At 51.0% G+C, this 20,813-nt stretch overlaps 1 protein-coding gene across 2 annotated transcripts in view; it reads right to left on the bottom strand.

Annotated features, from left to right (window-relative positions):
- Nucleotides 1-19,509, bottom strand: part of WSCD2 (WSC domain containing 2) — a 43,852-nt gene extending 24,343 nt beyond the window's left edge. The window contains exons 1-4 of one of the 2 annotated variants that reach the window (XM_054996874.1): nt 19,128-19,509; nt 13,116-13,127; nt 5,240-5,354; nt 1,702-1,886 (exon numbers count right to left, since the gene is read on the bottom strand). In XM_054996874.1, the coding sequence (XP_054852849.1) occupies nt 1,702-1,886; nt 5,240-5,354; nt 13,116-13,127; nt 19,128-19,509 (694 nt within the window). The remainder of the gene's footprint in view (nt 1-1,701; nt 1,887-5,239; nt 5,355-13,115; nt 13,128-19,127) is intronic. The other variant, XM_054996873.1, reaches the window with a different exon arrangement.
- Between the last annotated feature and the right edge of the window lie 1,304 nt (nt 19,510-20,813).

Below are 20,813 nucleotides of genomic sequence, written 5' to 3'. Positions count from 1 at the left end.
CTCTGGGCACAAAGATTTTTATTTTGCAAACGCAGAGTCCAAATGCAGCCATGGGTTATCTTCCTCCCCCCTTTGGTGCCCCAGGGGACCCCCCCGGCTCTCTGTCCACATCTTCTCTGGAATCCTACAGCCGCCACAAAGTGGTCTCTTAGCAGAACGTCCAGCCCCCACCCACCCCGCTCTGAGGTTCAAAGGCACGCAGAGAGAACTCTTGGCAGCCGGCCCTTCTTTATGGAACTCTCTTCCCCGGGAGGTTTGCAAAAAAAACCCTGACCAGAGCATATTTGGCAGGATGTGAAGAAAAACTTTGTTTGGGCAGGATTTGGGGGGCTGAAATGTGAGTAAGCGGAGAGATTATTTTAGCACACTGTACACATGCCTACACCCACATATACTAGCCACTGGCTTCAACGGTATTCAGCAAGAGAGAAACTCATGGTGGACTTGGCAAAGGAACAGATAAAGGCAATTTATACTGACTCTGGTCACGGCTGCATCTAGCTCAGCCCTATTTATTTAAATAGGCAGCAGCTCTCCGGGGTCTCAGGCAGGGACAGGCAATTCCAGCACCTGAGAGACGGTATCCATGTGAGCGTCAGCCTCAGCTATGAAGGAAAAGCCACAGCAACCTACATTAACTATCACCCCAGCCCTACCCAAAGAGGGGTGTATCCTACCATTCTGCCCAAGGAAGACGCAGCTCTTAGATAAGCAAGGTGGTGAGATATAATCTCCTAACGACCCTGACGCGCATAGGAAATGAAATCCTGCCTTCAAGTCACGGCCGACTGACGGCGACCCCTGGTGGGGTTTTCATGGCAAGAAGCTAACAGACGTGGCTTGCCATTGCCTGCCTCTGAAACCCTGGTCTTCCTTGGAGGTCTCCCATCCAATTACTAACCAAGGCCAACCCCGCTTAGCTTCTGAGATCTGAGGAGATCAGGCTCAGCCTGGGCAGTCCAGGTCAGGGGATCCTCATGTACCCTAATATAAAACAACTCAGGACTCATAATCTATAGAAACCCGACAGTTCACTAAATCCCCCAGGCTCTAAGGACACAGCCTGCCCCAGTCACTGTGGTAGGGAGTCAGAGGAGACAGAGGGGGCCCGACCAGAGCACTCCCCCCCTCTCCCGGCTTCCTCCCTATCACTCCCCCTCAGGAGGGCAGACTAACGGGGAAGGAGAATTCTTTGTGGGCTTGAATGTCTCAGCTGAGTCTAACTGGCAACTCAGTTCGGAGGAGAAGAATTTTGGGCTGTAAACCTCCTACGTTGAACTTCAGGAAGATGAACTTTGCCGGCCTCTCTGAACATAGAGCTAGAGCCGTTCCCCCAGCAGTGGTGCGTCCTTCTGGCAGGAGGAGCTTCCCCAGCCGCAAGAGGCTCTTGTGACAACGGAAGGCTCCCTGTGCTGGAGGGAAGCACAACCATCGGCGAAATGGATCGGCTGGTCCATTCTTCTGACATCCGGCAAAAGACACCCGAAGGCACCATCAGGGGCCAACCCCCTGCCTGTGCCCCCCTCCCCCTGGCTGGCTAGACCTCGAGAGCAGGCAGCGGAGCTCGGTGGCCAGTTCCAGAAGGGCAGCTGGGAGCTCTCTTCTGCAAGCCCCGCCTTTGGCCTCTTCGCTGCTGCACCCCTTTGCTCTCTTCCCCTCTGACCCATCTTTGATTCCAGCTCTCCAGGGCTAGGGACTCACATCTCCGTGCAGACTCCTGCGCCAGCTCCAGGCGGTAGATGGAAAGGCGGTTCACTCCCCCACAAATGTTGCTCTTCTCTCCTTTACACTCCATGTTGCATTCTGAGTCGCTCACATTGACGGCCTGGATTTTGTGCCCACAGTAACACTCAGCTCCAAACTCCAGACCTGCATAGAGGTAGCCCCTGTAGAGACAGAGAGAACACAATTCATTTGAGGGCGGGGGGAGAGAGAGAGCAAGAGAGTATATTTGTGGGTGTTCATGACCAGCTTATGAACTTGACTCCCAAATCCCCCCCCCCCGGATGTTTTGCAATACATTCAGAAAGCTTTCTCTTTGAGCCACGCTGCTCCAAAGAGTGGCGGAGTGTCTCCCTCTGAAAATGCATCCACGGGACAAATGTCCATCCCCACAAAAAACTCAGGATGTCAACATTAGTCTAGAACACGGGAGCTCAGTTTCAAGTTTTTGTACATATAGTCAGGCTCTAGAATTTTTCTCAACTCAGCTGGATCATCATAGATTTTGCACACCCTGGCATGAACTGCTCTTTCTCCAAGCAAGTCTAGAACATGGGAGGCCAGGAAGAACAAGGGGAAAGGCCACGGAGTCTGGTAGCAAAAATCTGCTCTGCACTGGAGCTTTGCCGCTGGCTTCAGTTTCACACTAGCACTGCTCGCCTTTCCTTTCTTCGCCACCAGTTTTTACACTTGCACTATTTTTACACACCCTTTCTATAACAAACATCTTAATAACATTAGAAAATGCAGGGCTTTTTTTCAGCTGGAACGCGGGGGAACGGAGTTCCGGCACCTCTTGAAAATGGTCACATGGCCGGTGGCCCCGCCCCCTGATCTCCAGACAGAGGGGAGTTGAGATTGCCCTCTGCACCGCTGAGCGGTGCAGAGGGCAATCTCAACTCCCCTCTGTCTGGAGATCAGGGGGCGGGGCCACCGGCCATGTGACCAGTTTCACCAAGGGCAACCCACTGAGTTCCACCACCTCTTTCCCCAGAAAAAAGGCCCTGAGAAAATGCATTCAATAATGCAGAAATAAAGAGAAAGAATATAGTCAAGAGTTGGGTCCAAAGGCCATAAAATGCAAGAAGCAACATTCTTTTGAAGCAAGCTCAGTTGTGTGAGCATTGCACCAAACAAGGCTGAATTTGTGTTGGGGTTCAAGCCCCAGAACCTGGGCTCTGTACCAGATCATAAAAAAAAAGACGTGTGCCTTTGAACATGGGCAGAGGGAGTGTCTCTTAGCACCACGAGACCACAAGTAGCCCATTTCCACCAGGATTAGGGGGCCTGGCATTCAGAATAGTGTCGCAGAACCTCTCTTTTGGAAGAAACTTGTCAGATGTCTCAAGCTCCTGAGTCCAGAGAAAGCCGTCCCCATCCACCAACGGAGCCACAAGCCAGTCTGATTGGAGACAAAAGACTGGAGGGGCTGTATGTGAAACCACGTCCATTTGCATTCCGTCCCCAACAACAGCCGCCGTGCTCTTGCCTAGGAAGACGACCTCCTGAGCGAGGAGCAACCCACTGTGTTTACCAGCACTCATTGCAAAATGATTTACAAGACACGGGAAGGAGGAAGCATCATTTTCCAAGACAAAAGATCTGCGTGCATCTTATAGATCATAGAGCGAGAGACGGCCGTATGACTTACAGGTTAAGGCGCAGGGAGTGAGAGGTGGCATGAGATGTGTTTTGCAGGTGAGCTGATGGGGAAGGGGAGTTGCGGAGCAACGGAGGTGTGGCTGCTTGGAGAAATGTGGGATTTTCCTGTTCAGAAAACCAGGGCAAGGCAGTGCCCACTGCAGCAGCGACAATCGAGAAGAGCAACAAATCAGACTGGACTGGTCGAAGAGTTGGCAATCCTGTTCAACACTCCACTCCCACATCCCTGAGCACAGACCTGGGTTGGTGAGGCTGGCAGACCAGGTTAGGACTGGAGAGAGTGGAGTTCAAATTCCCGTCTGGATGTAAATCTTCCTGGGTGACTTTGGGCCACACATAAACTACATCACAGGGCTTGTTGCCAGGGTAAAACGGAAGCGGAGAGAACCGTTTAGGACGCCCGGAGTAAGTTGCAGGAAGGGTGGAATAAACATGTGATAGCTAGCTAGGTGGACGAAAGGATGGATGGGTGGAGGGAGAGATGGAAGGGTGTAACATTGGCACTGGCCGCTCAGACCCTTCAAATGTGAAGTCTGCATTGGCTTTCCCACCATGGGGTGCTGGGAGACAGATCCGCTTTCAATGCCAGCATTCTTGCTGAAAGGACTAGGCTCAGTCCCTATGGAAGGACTCGGAGCAGAACTACACGAGATGAATGGCACGTGAATGGCACATGAATGCGCTTATACGTGTTTCCCCGTTGCTCTCCTGGCCACTCGCACGGCGCAGCCACACTGCACGCAATCCTGTGTTCCTTCTGGCTCGGGCTGGCACAAGTTTCTTCAGTGTTCCTCCAAGACCCGAGATGCAATCCCATCATGCACCCCCCATTTTGCCAAGCATCCCTTTCCCCTCTTTCTTCCCCTCCCGTTCGTCCCCATCCACCCCCACCCTTTCTCCTAGTTAGGAGATGGGCTGTACTGATGGTTTTAAGAGAGAAGGTTACACCAGGCGCACCCTCTTTCCCCCCTTGGCCTTTGCGTTTCTCTTCAGACCTCCCGCCAAGCATCCCTTTTCCCTCTTTCTCCCCCTCCCCCGCCCTTTCTCCTGGTCGGGAAGAGGAAGTAGACAAAAGTGGCCGCTCTACAGCAGGTGAATCATTGATGTTACCTGCAGACACCACTGTGATTATACATATAGCCCATAAGCGCACGGACTAGGGCTACAGGACACATACTCACCTCGGGGAAGATGGACACGGGTGGGCAGGAACAGACATGATTATATTCACTCACATAGACATGGGTAATTCGTCTCTTGTGGTTTGGCCCTCAGTTGAACTGTGGGTGTTGGCAGATGAACCACATCTGCTGTCCCGAGGAGCTCTCCCAGGTACTGCAGGACTTGCTACCAGTTGCTGTACAAGTCTTGCTTTGGGTCACCCCCACCACCCCTGCCCCTTCAGGCCTTGCTTAGCCCCTGGAGAAGTTGCAGGCTGCCCTCAGCTAGTCAACGTATCCGCCAACCTGTCACCTTCACTTCCATCCAGTATCATTGCCGGTAACAGGACTGAGGCTTCTCTCACACCCTGTTTCTGCAACTGGGCAAGTCCTCTGCAGTTTCCCCGACAGCAGCAGACAATTTCTCTGGCAGGCCAAAAAAGCTGCAGTGTATAATTCCGGCTTCTCAGTTCCAGCCTTGCCCAGAAGGGCATTTCCATTGCAAATGAGGCCTTGCTTTTCCCCGAGTGAGAAAAATTGGATCTTTCAAATCTGTTGGGCACGAAGGGTGTCGGGAGGGAGGAAGAAAAACAACCTGGGGAGAGTCAAACTGCTGGAGCTGACAGGAGAGAAATACAGTGGATGCCTTGGAATTAATGAAGCCCCCCCCCCCTCCGCGTTCATTTGCCACCTACCGCTCGGCGCAGTTGTCCTGGCAACGGAACAATGTCATCTTTTTGTAGTCAAAGAAGGACACTCCACGGAGGGCTCTGTGGTGGATGTTGTCTACATAACAGCCAATGTACTTAGCTGGAGAAAAGAAAAAAAAATTAAACTCAAAACACAATCCCAGGGCCATCCTGACTGCCCTGGCACCAGGAGAGGCAGGGGCTTTGGGGCAATAACGAAACCTCGTGCGATCCAAATGTAGGCAGGACGCAGGATCCCTCTTGACTTGTGCCTGCAAGCCCTGGAGGAATAAAAGGGTCTTGCATCAAGCTTGCATTGCTGAGCCTCCAACCAGGACTACGACAAGGAGACCCAGGTGCCTTCCTCTTGGTGCCAGCAGGGCAGCTTGCAAGGTGCCAGTCGGTGGCCGAGTCTTGGTTGTGCTTCAGCACCACTCCTGTGGCTGGACTGCTACAAGCTTGGGCAGGGCCAGGTGGCCAGTAGGACTCCACCTGCCCCTGTCAGGCCCAGCACCTCATCCTGAGCATCTCCGGCACAGACAGAGCTTTCAGGCAGCCCACACCTGACAATCCCTCTGCCCGATGGCTGCCAAATCCTGGCATGCCTCTAGAAGGATGTGCAGAACACACAAAAATGTTCATTGGGTCTCCCCCCCTGCACTTTAAAAAAAAATGTATCCTGTTTCTTTAGTTCCATTAATGCACGCTTGCTTTCTGTATTGTTAACAAAGGGGAAAACATTTCTCACTGTAATTCTACCACTCCCTCATCCAGATGGCATTCTTTGGGCTTGCCCATCTGACTTGCTGTAGCAAAGACTGGTGAAGGCTCTGGGTCCTCACCCTACTTTTGAGTGATGAGAGAGCTCTGGCACTGTTTTGCTGGCTTCAACAGGCACCTGGCACTGACAGCATCCCACATACCATATCTCAATTATCCTTGCAACCGCTGTGCAAGGCAGGCCCACACTGAAGAGGGGAGGGGCAGAGGCCAAGAGAACAATGGCTTGTCTCAGAGCTGAACTAAATGAGTCGCCTGACACGTGGAGGACACGTGTCGGTTTCCCTCAAGTGAGAAAGAAGCTCTGGCAGGGAGAAGAGGGAGAGAATCTCTCTTTTCCCTGGCAGAAGTTCTTTCTCTAAGTGTCTTGTCTAGTCTGCTTGGCTCCCTCTAGCTGCAGAGTGCATTTAAGGAACACCCTGGCAGGTGTTCTTTCTCACTACACTTCCCATGGAAACTTGCCGGAAATCAACACGCGTCCTCCACGTGTCAGGTGTCTTGTCTAGTTTGGCTCTCAGGCTACCTGATAAGCGTATGGCAGAGAAGGGCTTTGGATGAAGGATGGCTTGCCCCTTCTCTTAGCAGCCAATGCTCCTCACCACTCCCCAAGACAGCATGGCAGACTTGCAGATGCTTTGAGAATTTTGGAAACGGAAGTAGGCACCACCACAACATGGCTGTCAGGAAGGGGAGGGGCGGAAGCAGCTCTTGGCTTGGTTTCCACTTGCAAAGAAAGAGGAGGACTTGTTCCTTGCACAGCCATAGGGAGACGTTGCCAAGGAAGGGCGTGTCTCTGGCCACGCAGAGGGTAGATGGCTGTGACGTGCCTGCGTGGTATAAGCTTAGAGCTTTGCTAGTCCAAAACTCCCTGCTTTTATTCCGTTCAAGGCTCTTGAAATTTTATTCCTGTTTCAAGAAGCACATGGATGTCAGAAAACGCACCGGCAAGCACCTTGTTGCTCCTAGCCCCACACCGGGGGTCACTGGGTTAGAGTATTAGACAAGTTTCAGGTGGGTAGCCATGTTGGTCTGCAAGAGAAGAGCAAGATTCAAGTCCAGCAGCATCAACATGGTTCCCAGGGTAGAAGCTTTTGAGAGTCAAAGCTCCCTTCATCAGATACAACTTTTTCAGGTACCTGACAAATGAAATGTTGACTCTTGAAAGCTTTTACCCTAAAAATCATGGTAGGCAAGGATCCCCACCCAGCCATGAAGCTCACTGGATGGTATTGGGACAGTCTTTCTCTCTCTGCCTAATCTACCTTGCAGGGTTGCAATGAGAATAAAGTGGAGAAGATGGCCTCACGTATACCATCAGAACACCTCAACAGATTCAGGGTCCACACTGGGCGACCTTAGGCCGGCCCGTCTCCTTCCCTCACCACCACAAACTTTGAACCACATGACCTCCCCCCCTCCTTTTCTTTCAAGGACCTCAAGGCAGCCTGTCTTTTTTCTGTCTTTTATTATTACTGAAATAACAAGTAGAAATAGGTTTGAATTTTGCCTGTGTTGTTTATTTGGAAAAAATATATACTAAACAGGCTTAATTATTACTCTAATCGCTATTTTAATATGTATAAAAGTTACGATTTTTGTACTCTGTATTTTAATCATCCTTGTAGGGCACAGTTCTATATTTGTCTTGTTTGTCCCCCTTTCCTGTATTCCCTTTTTGTTTTTAATAAAGTAAAATTAAAAAAGGACCTCAAGGCGGCCTCCGTGATTCCTCCTTCGTCTGTTTGGTGCTCATTGCAGCTGTCAGGCAGCCTCAGCTGAGATTGCACAAGCAGACCCAAGCCCCCCTTCCTAGTCTCTCCCGTCCTAGTACAACCTGCTCACCACTACTCCACACATCTTCATAGAGCCACAGAGCTAAGCTGGTGCCGTACTGGGGAGAGCCGGAGGGAATCCCTCGAGCGTCTTGGAAGGAAGACAGAGGAACCAAAAATAACAAAGGCAGAAGTCCTGCTGAGGCCACAGTTGCATTCAGAGGTGCCACCCTGGAGCATAAAGCCACATTATGTTTGTTGTATAGTTAGGATTTCTTTCTCTCTCTCAGTGGCCGCTCTGCTTGGGGCCACCTCAAGTTGAACCCACACCAGGCATTCGAGAGCAGATCCAATATTGTCTCCTCAGCATGAACCGCGGCATGCGCTATCCAGAGTCACGGGAAATGCTGCTCTAAATGGATTACAGCGGAAGACGTGGTCCTTAACACGACTGTTCCAATGCCCGGGGAGAGCTTAGGGATTTGCTAGCATTGCCATTCCCCAGATTTCTGTGCTCCTTTAAGAAAAACCCTTGTAAAGCCTCCGGGAAAGAATGTCTCCCTTCTGATGTACTGTGCGGCCACTAGAAGAAACCAGCCAGAACGTGAGGCTGCCTGCTTCTTGTTTAGGAGGCCATGGCATGCAGGACTTTTGCCTGAATGGGGCATGCCTGTAAAATGCAACACTCATTTAAAGCAAAGAGTCCAGTAGCACCTTAAAGACTAACCAACTTTATTGTAGCATAAGCTTTCGAGAACCACAATGCTCTTCGTCGGATGCATCATTAGCTTTCAAGAACCACAGCTCTCTTCGTCAGATGCATCGTCAGCTTTTGAGAACCACAGCTCTCTTCATCAGATGCATCATCAGCTTTCGAGAACCACAGCTCTCTTCATCAGATACATCATCAGCTTTCGAGAACCACAGCTCTCTTCATCAGATGCATCATAAACTTTCGAGAACCACAACTCGTCAGATGCATCGTGCATCTGATGAAGAGAGCTGTGGTTCTCGAAAGCTTATACGACAATAAAGTTAGTTTGTCTTAAAGGTGCTACTGGACTCTTTCTATTTTGAGACTGCAGACGAACACGGCTAACTCCTCTGGATCTTTTAAAGCAGGAAAACATGTTCTTTCTCTCCGTCTCTTTCCCTATCTACAATCAGGGCTGTGTCTACACCCCAAGCCCAGGGAACTATAGAAAAAGTACAGCGTTCTACTTCCTAAGAATCCATTTTCATGTATAAAAAAACAAACAAGCAAGTTTCTGGGCTCTATGAATACAAAGAGATGCTTGAAAGAGTGTGTTAGGTAAAGCCTAAGGGGCTGTCTGGGGGCAGGCCTTCAGTGCCCCTTCTCCAGCACACAGAAGCTGCAGACAGAGGAATGCAAATCTGCATAATTTGTGCAGGATTAGGGCAAAAATGCAGCCAGGGAGTAGCCCTAATCCTTCGCAGCAACTCTTAAGGGTCCTCTCTGGGCGTGGAAGTTCTTTACCATGACTGAGCCACATCCCCCTTGTTAGGGTTGTCCGTTTCCTGCTCCGACTTGTCCATTTGGAGCCAGGTGGTGCTGCTGGAATTGGGATGTTACTGCATAAAATTCTGGCTTATGAAAAGTCTCTGGGCCTCAAGCATAGATCCAATAGCCACCCAAAAAGGCCGGCTGTGCGGAAAGCCAGAACAAACTCTGGTAAATCTACTGTTCACTCGCTTTTTGGATCCCAATAGCGGCAACATGACAGATCAAGGTTTTCACAGCAGGACCGAAATCACACTTCCTGATGGGTAAGCATGTCTTGCTGACCTATTGGGGAACTGACCCGTGCCAGAATGACTCTTCCGGACAGGTCCAGTGCTGTGGCCGCCATTCCTGCTGAGCAGCAGCACATGAACCTCAGGCTCTGCTCCTCCGGTGTGCTACCTTCAGTTTTTCTGCAACTCAGTCGAGAACAAAGCTTGGGCAGCGCACGTCGCAGAGGCTGTTTGTTCAGTGAACTGTGGCTCCTGCCATTTCTTACGCCTATTAAGGGCCGGGGGACCGTTACACTCCAAGTGCTAGGTGGATATTCTGCTGCTCGACAATTCATTGAAGTCGTGCCTATTAATATGGCCTGACAAGGGACCCACGGCTTTTTCTGATTAGGACAGAAATTGCCCAAAGTACAGAGCTGTGAAAAATCATCCGGCGAGCAGACCAGGTTTCTGGTGCTTTTGTTTTCTTCCTCAAAGACCTGGGGGTGGGTTGGCCCTTTAACGTACAGGAAAGCTCCCAGTGGGCTGCTGCCTTGGACAGCCACAGAAGGCCAGGAGCAAGCAGAGCTAACTGTGCCTGGGCTCAGAACTGGGCCACTGAGCCAGCCTGCCCCACAGTATGACGTGGGCATACTTTAGAAAGGTTAAAGTGCTTGGGGCTCTTTAGCTTGGAGAAACAACGACTGAAGGGTGACATAGGCCGATTCCAGACGGCTTACCTGCAGCCGCTCCATGCCGCAACGTCGCGGATCTTGCCGGGGAAAACGCGAAATATCGCGTTTTCTCGCGCGAGTTTTGCGCGACGTCGCGCAAAACTCGCGCGAGAAAACGCGATATTTCGCGTTTTCCCCGGCAAGATCCGCGACGTTGCGGCATGGAGCGGCTGCAGGTAAGCCGTCTGGAAACGGCCATGATAGAGGTTTACAAGATTATGCATGGGATAGAGAAGGCAGAGAAAGAAGTATTTTTCTCCCTTTCTCACAATACAAAAACGCGTGGGCACTCAATGAAATTGCTGAGCAGTTGGGTTAGAATGGATAAAAAGAAGCACTTCACCCAAAAGGTGATTATTAACACATGGAATTCACCGCCACGGGAGGTGGTGGCAGCTTCAAGTATAGACAGCTTCAAGAGGGGATTGGATAAACATATGGAGCAGAGGTCCATCAGGCTGTTAGCCGCAAGGTATAGATGGAACTCTCTGTCTAGGGCAGTGATGCTCTGTATTCTCGGTATTTGGGGTCTCCCCACTGGCAGACCTCCTGATGACACCTGGTTTTTTGGCCACTGTGTGACACAGAGTGTTGGACTGGATGGGCCATTGGCCTCTCTTTTGAGTTTGCTTCTCCCTTGTGTGAATCCAGCGCAGGGGGTTTTATTTGTCTTCCGCATCTTGTTTCCTACCCTGTAAACTGACCAGAAACACCTTTTCCATTTATTTATTTTTTTGGCATCCATTCCACCATCAAACAGTGTCAAAGAAACCAACACTGGGATTGTTGCTGACAAAAACAGATGCAGCTAAAAGACTCCTGAAGACAACATCCTCAAACAGGCACCTTTGTACATCCCTGCTTTGCTGCGCATGCAGAGCAGAATTGGCCACCCAAACGCTTCTTGCATCAGAGAACGCAGTTTGGAAAGAAAGACGGGTTCCCAGCGAGAATCAGAGAGTGATCTTCTGTGGCAATCACATCAGGAGCCAGTGCAAGGAAAAGGTGGTCGCTTTGCCAGGATGGAGCGACTTCCAGCTGGTTCCATTCACCAAGCCCTTATTGCTGCCCCTCCTGAAGTATTGAGATGTGTAATAAAAGGTGGGCATCCAGAATCATAGGGTTGGAAGGGCACTCCAGGATCATCTAGTCCAACCCCCTGCACCATGCAGGAAATTCACGACTATGCTTCACGCTCTATGCTTCATGCGGAGAAGATGGCAAAACTTCCAACTTTCCTTCCCTCCTGACTAGGGATGTGCGTTTCGGCATTCAGAATGCCGAAAGAATGCCGAAACAAAAGTGTTTCGGCTTCTTTCGGGGAATGCCGAAACGTTTCGGGGAATGCCGAAACGTTTCGGGTAGCCGAAAGAAAAAAGCCGAAACGTTTCGGGATTCTTTCGGCTTTCTTTCGGCTTTTCAATGGGAAAATGCCTCCGTCTTCCCGGACGTCTGGGGGAGGCATTTTCCCACCGAATAAGCCCAAAATTGGTGGGGACCTTCCTCTAACCCTTCTCTAACAACCACCCAAGTTTCAGACAGATTGGACTTTGGGGGGCCATGTTATGGCCCCCCAAAGCAGGTCCCCCCATCCTCCCATAAGAAAGCGAAGGAGCAGCATATTGTTAGCATGCTGCTGCTCATCTTTCTTCATTATTTCCTATGGGGAAAAAATGAAGAGGCAGGCTTCCTTTGCCAGGGGTGGCATTTTGCATGCAAAATGCCCCCTCACCCTCAGAGGCCCTTCTCCCACCCCTCCTCCCACCCCCCACCAAGGCTCAGCCTGCTCCCACTTGGGGGGGCCATTTCATGGCCTCCCCAAGTAGGTGCTCTCATCTCTACCACTGACAGCTGGGGGAGGCTTGTGTTGCCAGGGGTGGCATTTTGCATGCAAAATGCCCCCAAGCCCTCAGGGGCCCTTCTCCCACCCTTCCCCCCACCCCCCACCCAGGCTCAGACTGCTCCCACTTGGGGGGGCCATTTCATGGCCTCCCCAAGTAGGTCCTCTCAGCCCCTAAAGTCCACCCCTTACAGCCCCACACAAACCCAATTCCCCCCCAGCTGCCACACACAGACCCAAATCCCCACATTAGCCCCTCACAGACCCAAATCCACCCCCACCTGCCCCACACCCATAACCCCAGGAACAGGCTGGCAAAGGCCAGCCCTCTCCCTTTGTTCCCTATGCTGGGAACTTCTAAACTCTCTTTCCCTGGGCAATTCTGCACAGCCCAGGGGTGCCACAATGGTGGGCACACTTCTGAGTGCCAGCTGGTCCCTGTGAAAGAGCACCTGAACCACAGACACCCTCCCTCAAATTCCCCCACCACCTACAGAGATGGCTGGCCAGCCAGCCCCATTGTTCCCTATGATGGGAACCAACTGCACAACAAAGAATAAAACAAGAACAACACAAAATAAAGTTTTAAATTTTTTTTTCTCCCTTCCAAAGTACAAGTAGGCAAAGCATTATGACACATTACACCAGCAGTCCCCCACACAGAAAAATAACACAACTCACTTAACATCAGAGAATCACAAAGCACGATTCCTGTCAAAAACACTTTATTTCTTGAACAGCTTTAGGTTACACAGCAGGGGGGAACACCAAAGGGCATGGCAGCACTATCTTACACAAAAATAACACAACTCACTTAACATCAGAGAATCACAAAAACACAATTCCTGTCAAAAACACTTTATTTCTTGAACAGCTTTAGGTTACACAGTAGGAGGGCACAACAGGGCATGATAGCAATGTACTACAAAAAATAATACAACCCACTTCACCGTTTTTGACAGCAATTGTGTTTGTGTGATTCTCTGATGTGAAGTGAGTTGTGTTATTTTTGTGTAGTACACTGCTTTCCTGCTCTGTGGTGCCTTCCTACTGTGTAACCTAAAGCAGTTACAGAAATAAAGTGCTTTTGACAGCAATTTTTTGGGGTGATTCTTTAATGTGAAGTGAGTTGTGTTATTTTTGTGTAAGATGCTGCTTCCATGCCCTTTGGTGTTCCCCCCCTGCTGTGGGCGGAGGCTGCGAGGGCGGAGGAGCCCCAACGCGGCCCGCTCTTGGGCCAGACGCCGCTCGCCGGTCGAAGGCGCCTGTGCGCCGGGCTGCCCCCACTCCGGCTGTTGCAGCGAGAAGGCCCGCGGAGCGTCACCCGCGCCCCGGCCTGCAGAGGCCTGCCTCGGCCCGGAGGTGCTCCAGCTTCCCTACGGGAGCGAGAGGCGCCGGGATCGGGGCTCCTAGTTCTCGCCTCGGCTCAGTGCCCCTTAGGGGGGCTTGAGTGGCAGAGGCGGCCCGGGAGGCCCGCTGCGTGCCCGCCACCTCCGTGCCAAAGAGCAGAGCCGGTGCTTGGCCAGAGCCAGCCCAGCAGCCCGTCCCTGGCGCCCGCTGCCGCCCTTGGGCCTGGCACGAATTGCGCGCAACAGTCGAGGTTTCCGGGCCCTGGACTGAACGGGCACTGACTCGGGGTGAATGCACGCAAACGGGCAAGCAGCCTGCTGCGGAGATCGCCCCCCATCAGAGACCCAGATGCCCGCCCCCCCCCCCCATGGAGGGCCAGGCAGAAAAGCTCAGGCGAGAAAGACACACGCACGTAGGCAGGATTTGTAGCCAGCTCCCTCCCTGCAAGGGGCAGCTTCCAGGGGGAGGCGGGGAGGTGGCGCCTGAAGCTCAGCCCCTCCCCAGGGGCACAGCTGCAGCCCCCTGCCCCACTTTCAGCCCCCCCCCATCCACTCAGAAGTGCTGATGCTCCACCCCTCCCCCAGGCATCTTTAAACCCAGCGCAGCAGGTTGCATGGGCCCCTAGAGAAGTTCTTGGGATGCCCCATTGAGCATGTGTGGCTTTAGAGGGATGCTATCACGTGCATGCCTGGAGGAGGACAACATGTGGCCTTTGGCTGATGCACACATGTGCTCCTGTGCATTGGAGAAACTCCACACAAAGAGAATCTTCATTCGTGCCTAAATTGCTCTTAAGGAAGGAAGGATCAAGAGTCACTGTCCGCTGTGGCCGAACTGCACATGCACACGAGGCAATTCCAAAATTCAGAGAACGGGGAACAGAACAAGGGAGAGTTCGATTCGGACGCTAAGTCGTTTCGATCTCCAAAATTGGGGGAGACATTTGGGTGGGGGGAATTCTGGAAGCATCCGTACGTTCACCCTTCCTCCTGTCCAAATGGATGAAGGTTCCGTGATAAACAGATAAAGAAGGAGACATCGTCTCTTCCTCCGCTGTTTATGAGAGTCGGGAGGGGAGAGGACAGACACACCCCATCTGTGTCAAACGGTGCCATTATTTCCCCAGGCCAAATCCACGGCTGTCATTAGGAATTAGACGCTGTCCTATCGGAGGTTAATTGCTGCGGACACGTTGCATATGGTGGGGGACACGGTGGCTGCCGGTACAGCCGCCGACAGTTGATTCCCACTTACCATCTGGTGGAGATTCTCTGAACGTCAATCCAAATTAAACTAATGAACGTGGCTGATCGTTTCTCAGCCCACGTTTCCCTCAGTTCTTTGAGCCCATCAAGAGCCCCAAAAGCTCACAAGAAGGCATCCCGGTGCCCTTTGACCTGGGAGCAGCAAAAAGCACAACCTGCCTGGTTTTCTAACCCCCTTTTGGCCCTTGGATGCATGAAAAAAAGGAGAATGTCCAGCTATTTATTGATGAGAATCCAGCACAGAGACACTTGGTCCAATCGATTACCCTGCAAAATCGACAAGGGTCAAACAGGCAGAATCGGACAGGTGGCAATTTCAGGAGGCAATCCCGAAAAAATCTGGTTTTCCTCCCGCCTTTAGACTGCAGAACCAGATAGTGTTCCAGCAGAGAGGGCCTGACAATTAGCAATTTCTTAGAATTATTCTGTCATAGCCACATTATGTAAACTTCCTAGGAGGAAGGATGATGCCTGTCTTTGGCCTGTGGCCCGGCCCTTTCCCAGGAGTGGCCTCAGTCTGTTCCTGTCCCAGAACCTTCTACTGCCCCCTCCACTGCAAAATAACGAGAAGTCTGCTTAGCTGTTTAAAATATTTATGTGCAGCGTTTCCAAATTAAGGAAACCTGCCCTGGGTCCTGAAATGCTCAGGAGAAAGGTAAATACATACATTGCTCAAAACAGACTAAAATGCAAAGCAAATAAGTCTAAAATCAGGTTGTTTAGAGTCCAGTAGCACCTTTAAGACTAATTAACTTTATAGTAACATAAGCTTTTGAGAACCACAGTTCTCTTTGTCAGGTGCATCGTCAGCTTTCGAGAACCACAGCTCTTCGTCAGATGCATCTGATGAAGAGAGCTGTGTTTCTTGAAAGCTGATGATGCATCTGATGAAGAGCTGTGGTTCTCGAAAGCTGATGATGCATCTGATGAAGAGAGCTGTGGTTCTCAAAAGCTTATTGCTACAAATAAGTTGGTTAGTCTTAAAGGTGCTACTGGACTCTACTATTTTGCAACTACAGACTAACACAGCTAACTCCTCTGGATCGATGACCAGGTTGTTTAGTACTCTGTAGTGCAACACCACTGAGCTGTGCTTAGAAACAAAATGACAATCTCAGCAGACCCTGTAAGACCGAAGCAACCTGATCTCTGCAACGTGGCCCCGTTGACACCCTTTGCGGCAGAAATCTTCAGCGGTAGTCCCACATGAAGCGTAATACAGTAGTCGGTGTGACCACAGCACAGATACAGAGGCCAGGTTATTCCTTTCCAGGAAAGAGCATGGCTGGCATGCACAGCACGGTTGGCAAAAGATGCTTCAAGAATCAATGTCGAGACCTGAGGATAAGAGCAGATCTTAAGGCACTCCCAAGTTGTGGTCTTGATCCTTTAGGGGGGGTTGTCCGTTCCAAAATTGGCAACAAAACACCTCCTGGTTGCCTTTGGCCCTTCTTCCCTCCACCACCTCTGGCACCCCAATGAACTGACCCTGCCCTGAGCTCCTAGTTGGAAGAAATACCATTAATAAAACAGCAATCGAAGCAAGCAAGCTGTCCCTTCAGCAGACCGTTTTGGGGCCTTTTCCTCTGCCCCCCTTTCCAGCGATTATCCGAGCTTTGTACTTATTGAGAAATTGGCCACGTTTCCCCGCAGGCTCAAAAACAGAACCGCCTGGTTTGTAATGGCGCGTCAGGGTTGCAGTAAGCACGGCGTCGGAATTACAGAGGAGTTACCCCTCCACTCTGTAATGAATGAAACGGCACCTTGGTGAGATCTGCTCCTCTCCAAAACGAAGTGTCCTGTCAGGGAGAGTAAATGAGGCCTTCAGAGACGCTAAGCGCTCCGTAGACAGCCGCATAAGTCACCAGTCAAAAGATGCCATCGGCCAAGAAGAAAATGAAGGGGGGGAGGCTGGCAGCCGGGCTCGCAGCTCTGGGAACGCGAGAACCAGCTGGATCCCGGATCCATGGGGAGCTTCATGGAGAACGGGCACCCCTAAACTAGATCACCAGGCATTTTGCATCTTTAGGCTTTTGGGGGGGGGGGGCGTTTCAGTCTCCCCAACTTGTGATATGAAGGACATGTAATTCTTCTGAAGGTGTAAATGCAGAGGTTTCTTATAAGAACAAAGATTAGACAAACTCACAGAGGACTTGTTTCTCTCTTTGCCAAGTAGCTACCAACAAATCCTCCATTTTCAGAAGCAGTATAGCTTTGAGGAGCAACTGCTCTTGTAACTGGGCCCAGTTTGCTCTTTTGGGTGACAGACTACTGGACTCCCTGGTTATTTGGTCTAACCCAGCAAAGCATAATTGCCTCCGTTCCTCACTGCCTTTGCGCTCTCCCCCTGCCCATCTAGGGTCTCTGGTTCTCCCACACAGATGCAAGGGACTGCCTCCTGCAGTCTAGGAGGCAAGTGCCACTGAACCTGCAGGTCAGCTGTGACAGGCAGGAAGGGACGGCACTCCAAAGCCCCTCGAGTCTGTACGTGCCTGCCCTCTGCGCCAGCGGCCCCCAAGCACCCGCTCTAAGGGGCCTTCAGTGGCAGGGCCAGATGGGAAGAACCCATCGGATGCCCTAAAACAAGATAATTTTGCCTGGGCTGATAGAATCATTGGGTTGGAAGGGATCTCTAGGGTCATCTAGTCCAACCCCCTGCACAATGCAGAAAATTCACAACTACCCACACCCCCGGTGACCCTTACTCCATGCCCAGAAGATGGCAAAACGTCAGGATCCCTCGCCAAACTGGCCTGGGGAAAATTGCTTCCTGACCCCAGAGTGGCGATCGGCACCACCCTGGACATATAAGAAGGGGCCACGAGAACTAAGCACTGATCTAACCCTTCCTGCCTCCTTTTCATGATCTGCCTAAGTTCACAGATCCAGAGGAGTTAGCCGTGTTAGTCTGTAGTAGCAAAATCAAAAAGAGTCCAGTAGCACCAAGAGAACTAAGTTCACAGAATCCGCATTGCTGCATTGGTGTTGTCTTTGCTCTCAATCAACTTGTGTTATTCAGCCATGTAGCATTGTAACATCATTGTATTTATTAGGTATTTATCCCACCCTTCCTTCGAAAGGTCGTGCTGCTATACGGGGTTATACACATGGGATATGTGACTAGTTTACAGTGGCTGGCCCAAGAGCCCCCCCCCCCCCCCGACATCCCACCCAGTAAGCATCAAAGCTGATCCCAGGTCTCTGCAGGCCTCCTGGGCACTTAGAGCTCTACACCCCACTGTCTTTCACCATGTCTGATTGTAAATTGCCTCTCACCTGGCCACCTATAGCAGGGAGGAGATGTGGCTCAGTGGTAGAGTATCTGCTTAGCGTACAGAAGGTCTCAAGTTCAATCTCTGGCATCTCCAGCTAAAATCTTTGGTACTAAGCAATATGATAGACTTCTTTACCTGAAAAGAGCAAGAGTCCAGTAGCACCTTTAAGACTAGCAAAATTTGTGGTAGGGTATGAGCTTTTGTAAGTCAGATAGAGCTGTGACTCATGAAAGCTCATGCCCTACCTCAAATTTTGCTAGTCTTATAGGTGCTACTGGACTCTCGCTCTTTTCTACTGCTACAGACAGACTAACGTGGCTACCCATCTTGATCTATCTTTACCTGAGATGCTTAAGAGCCACCTCCAGTCTGAGTAGACAATGCTTACCTTGATGGACTATGGGTCTGATTGAGTATACGGCGTCTGTGTTTGGGAAAGCAGCCTCTGGGTCAGGAAAAGATGACAAAATGTTTTCCTTTTAGGCTACAGGTGGCTAACACAGGCAGGTAGGAGGGCTAGTCATTGTAATGGAATCTTTTGAAAGATGGTCCTATGAGATCACTGATTGGTAGACTCCACCCATGTGTCTCACTCCAGGATGGAGAAAGCAGTTCTAGGAAAAGGCCAAGAGGTTGCCAAAGCAACAGCATAAGGGGACAGAAGAAAAGGATGGGGGGGGTATCTGCAGATTTAGAAAGTGCTTGACTAGATCATCATCATCATCATCATCATCATATTAGATTTATATACCACCCTGCAGGATGACTTAACAACACCCACTCAGAGCAGTTTACAAAGTATGTTGTTATTACCCCTATAACAAAACACCCTGTGAGGCGGGTGGGGCTGAGAGAGCTCTGAGGAGCCGTGACTGACACAAGGTCACCCAGCTGGCGTCAAGCGGAGACGTGGGGAATCAAACCAAGCTCTCCAGATTAGAGTCCTGCTACTCTTAACCACTACAACCAAACTGGCTCTCACCATTTTAAAAACTTGTAGCATTGTTGCGGCATCCCTAATAAGAACCCCACACGAGGCCTTTTGCGAGGCCAAAAGCTGGGTATTTAAACCCTCTGCATAACATTCTCCTTTCCTTCCACATCACCAAATGCCTTCATTCCCTTGCAAAGAACCCACTCTTACCTTTGTCTTCCTCCTTCTCACGGACGTTCCTGCCCTTGAGGGCCCTGCTCCAGGTCCCACCGTAGTCTCCTGGACTGACCCTTCCTGGGATGTCCTTGGAGGGGTTTTTAAACCAGGAGCCATACCTCCGGGCAGTTGTCAAAGGCTCCTGCAACTCTTTAAATTCCCTCCTAAGCTGCAGCGTCCCCAAATACTGGAGTTCGGCCCTGCCGCTGGTGCCGTCGTTGGCACTGGGTGCATTGTCCGAGACTCTCGGCTCACTGATGAAGCTGGCATGGAGGAACACCAAGCTGCCGGCGGCCAAGTAGAGGGCAATCAGTGTGAAGAACCGGATGGGTTTCCGCCGGAAGTACCTTTGGAATTTCACCAAGAGCCTGGCCATGCTGGTTTCATTCCGCGCCTTGACCAGGTACAGATTTGCAAGACAAAAAACAGCAGCTCCAGGGTTGCGAATGAATTTCCGAGCTGGGCACAAAAGCTCAACCGGCTGATATCAGAGTTATAATGCCAGGCAGACAACTCTGCATCGTCTGCGGCTCCGCAGTGCTCTTTCAAGAGAAAAACGATTCCAGTTGGCACAACAAATTGGTTGTGTTTTTAACTTGTACAAAAATAACTCACCATTCCGTGGTCCCGCTGGGCCCTGGCCTCGGCGAGGGAATGTGTGTTATCTTATTTTAGATACCGGTCTTGTGCTGAAAAAGACGGCGCTTTCTCCAACGGGAATTCTTGCTGAGCTCCATTTTCTTTGTCTCCCATTAACCATCCCCCAGAGAGTGGCCTGGAGTTTCCATTGGCCACAAGGTGGTCATTGGGGAAGCAAAGGCTGTTTGAAAGCTGATCTGATGACGCTGCCTCCGTTGCTGGCTTTCAGTCCATTTAAAGCCGTCTCTTGGATGCAAGAAGCGGAATCTCCCCTTCCAGCAGAAAAAATGGGGAAGGATCCCAGAGCATTCTGGGTACAATATGATACCTGGGCGCTTTGCTCAACGACTCACCATTCATTGCAGCATCCAGATCAGAAAGCGGCGCCTGGGAGTCAAAAGGGAAAGAAAGCATTAGGACAAGAAGGTTGATACCAGAGGTCAGCAGCCGAAGCAGCAGCTGGCTGCTTTCAAGCCAAGCAGTATACTCGATCCTTCCTCACCTCTCTGGTCTCCTGCTGGCACCCCTTCTCTCCATCTAAATGCCCTCCCAGTTTTCCTCCTCTTTGCAGAGCCAAATGGGACAAGACAGTAGCAGCCAGGTGTGCAATTCAGCCATCTGGCGCAGTCCCATATAATGAGGGTGTTTATGGCAGAGAGCCTAATTTTAAAACTGAACAGGACAAGCAAGCAAATGAACTGGGCTTCTCTGGGGCCATCGGCCAAGATCCACCTGTACTCTGTCCCAATACTGGAAGTGAGTCCCGCAGGGAGAAAAGTGCCTAGACTGCAGGAGGTATGGCAGTGGAAGGCATCACCAGAACACCCCTTTTGATGTCCAGAGACACTCCATTTTAGGTATGGATGGGGCTGGCTTCACGTACCCAAATAAATATGGCTGCTGCTGCCATGCCTGCTGGGGCCTTCAGGCTCCTCCTTTAGGTTTTCTGTTCTCCCCTCATTTCTCCAGGATTCTCCTTGTCCTCCCCCCTCCGTGCCCAGCTGCTCTCCCTGCCCCCTGCCTCCTCCTTTTCCTAGATCC

Source organism: Eublepharis macularius, chromosome 13 (assembly GCF_028583425.1).
Source record: "Eublepharis macularius isolate TG4126 chromosome 13, MPM_Emac_v1.0, whole genome shotgun sequence".
Lineage (NCBI taxonomy): Eukaryota > Metazoa > Chordata > Lepidosauria > Squamata > Eublepharidae > Eublepharis > Eublepharis macularius.
This window is presented reverse-complemented; position numbering and strand designations above follow the sequence as displayed.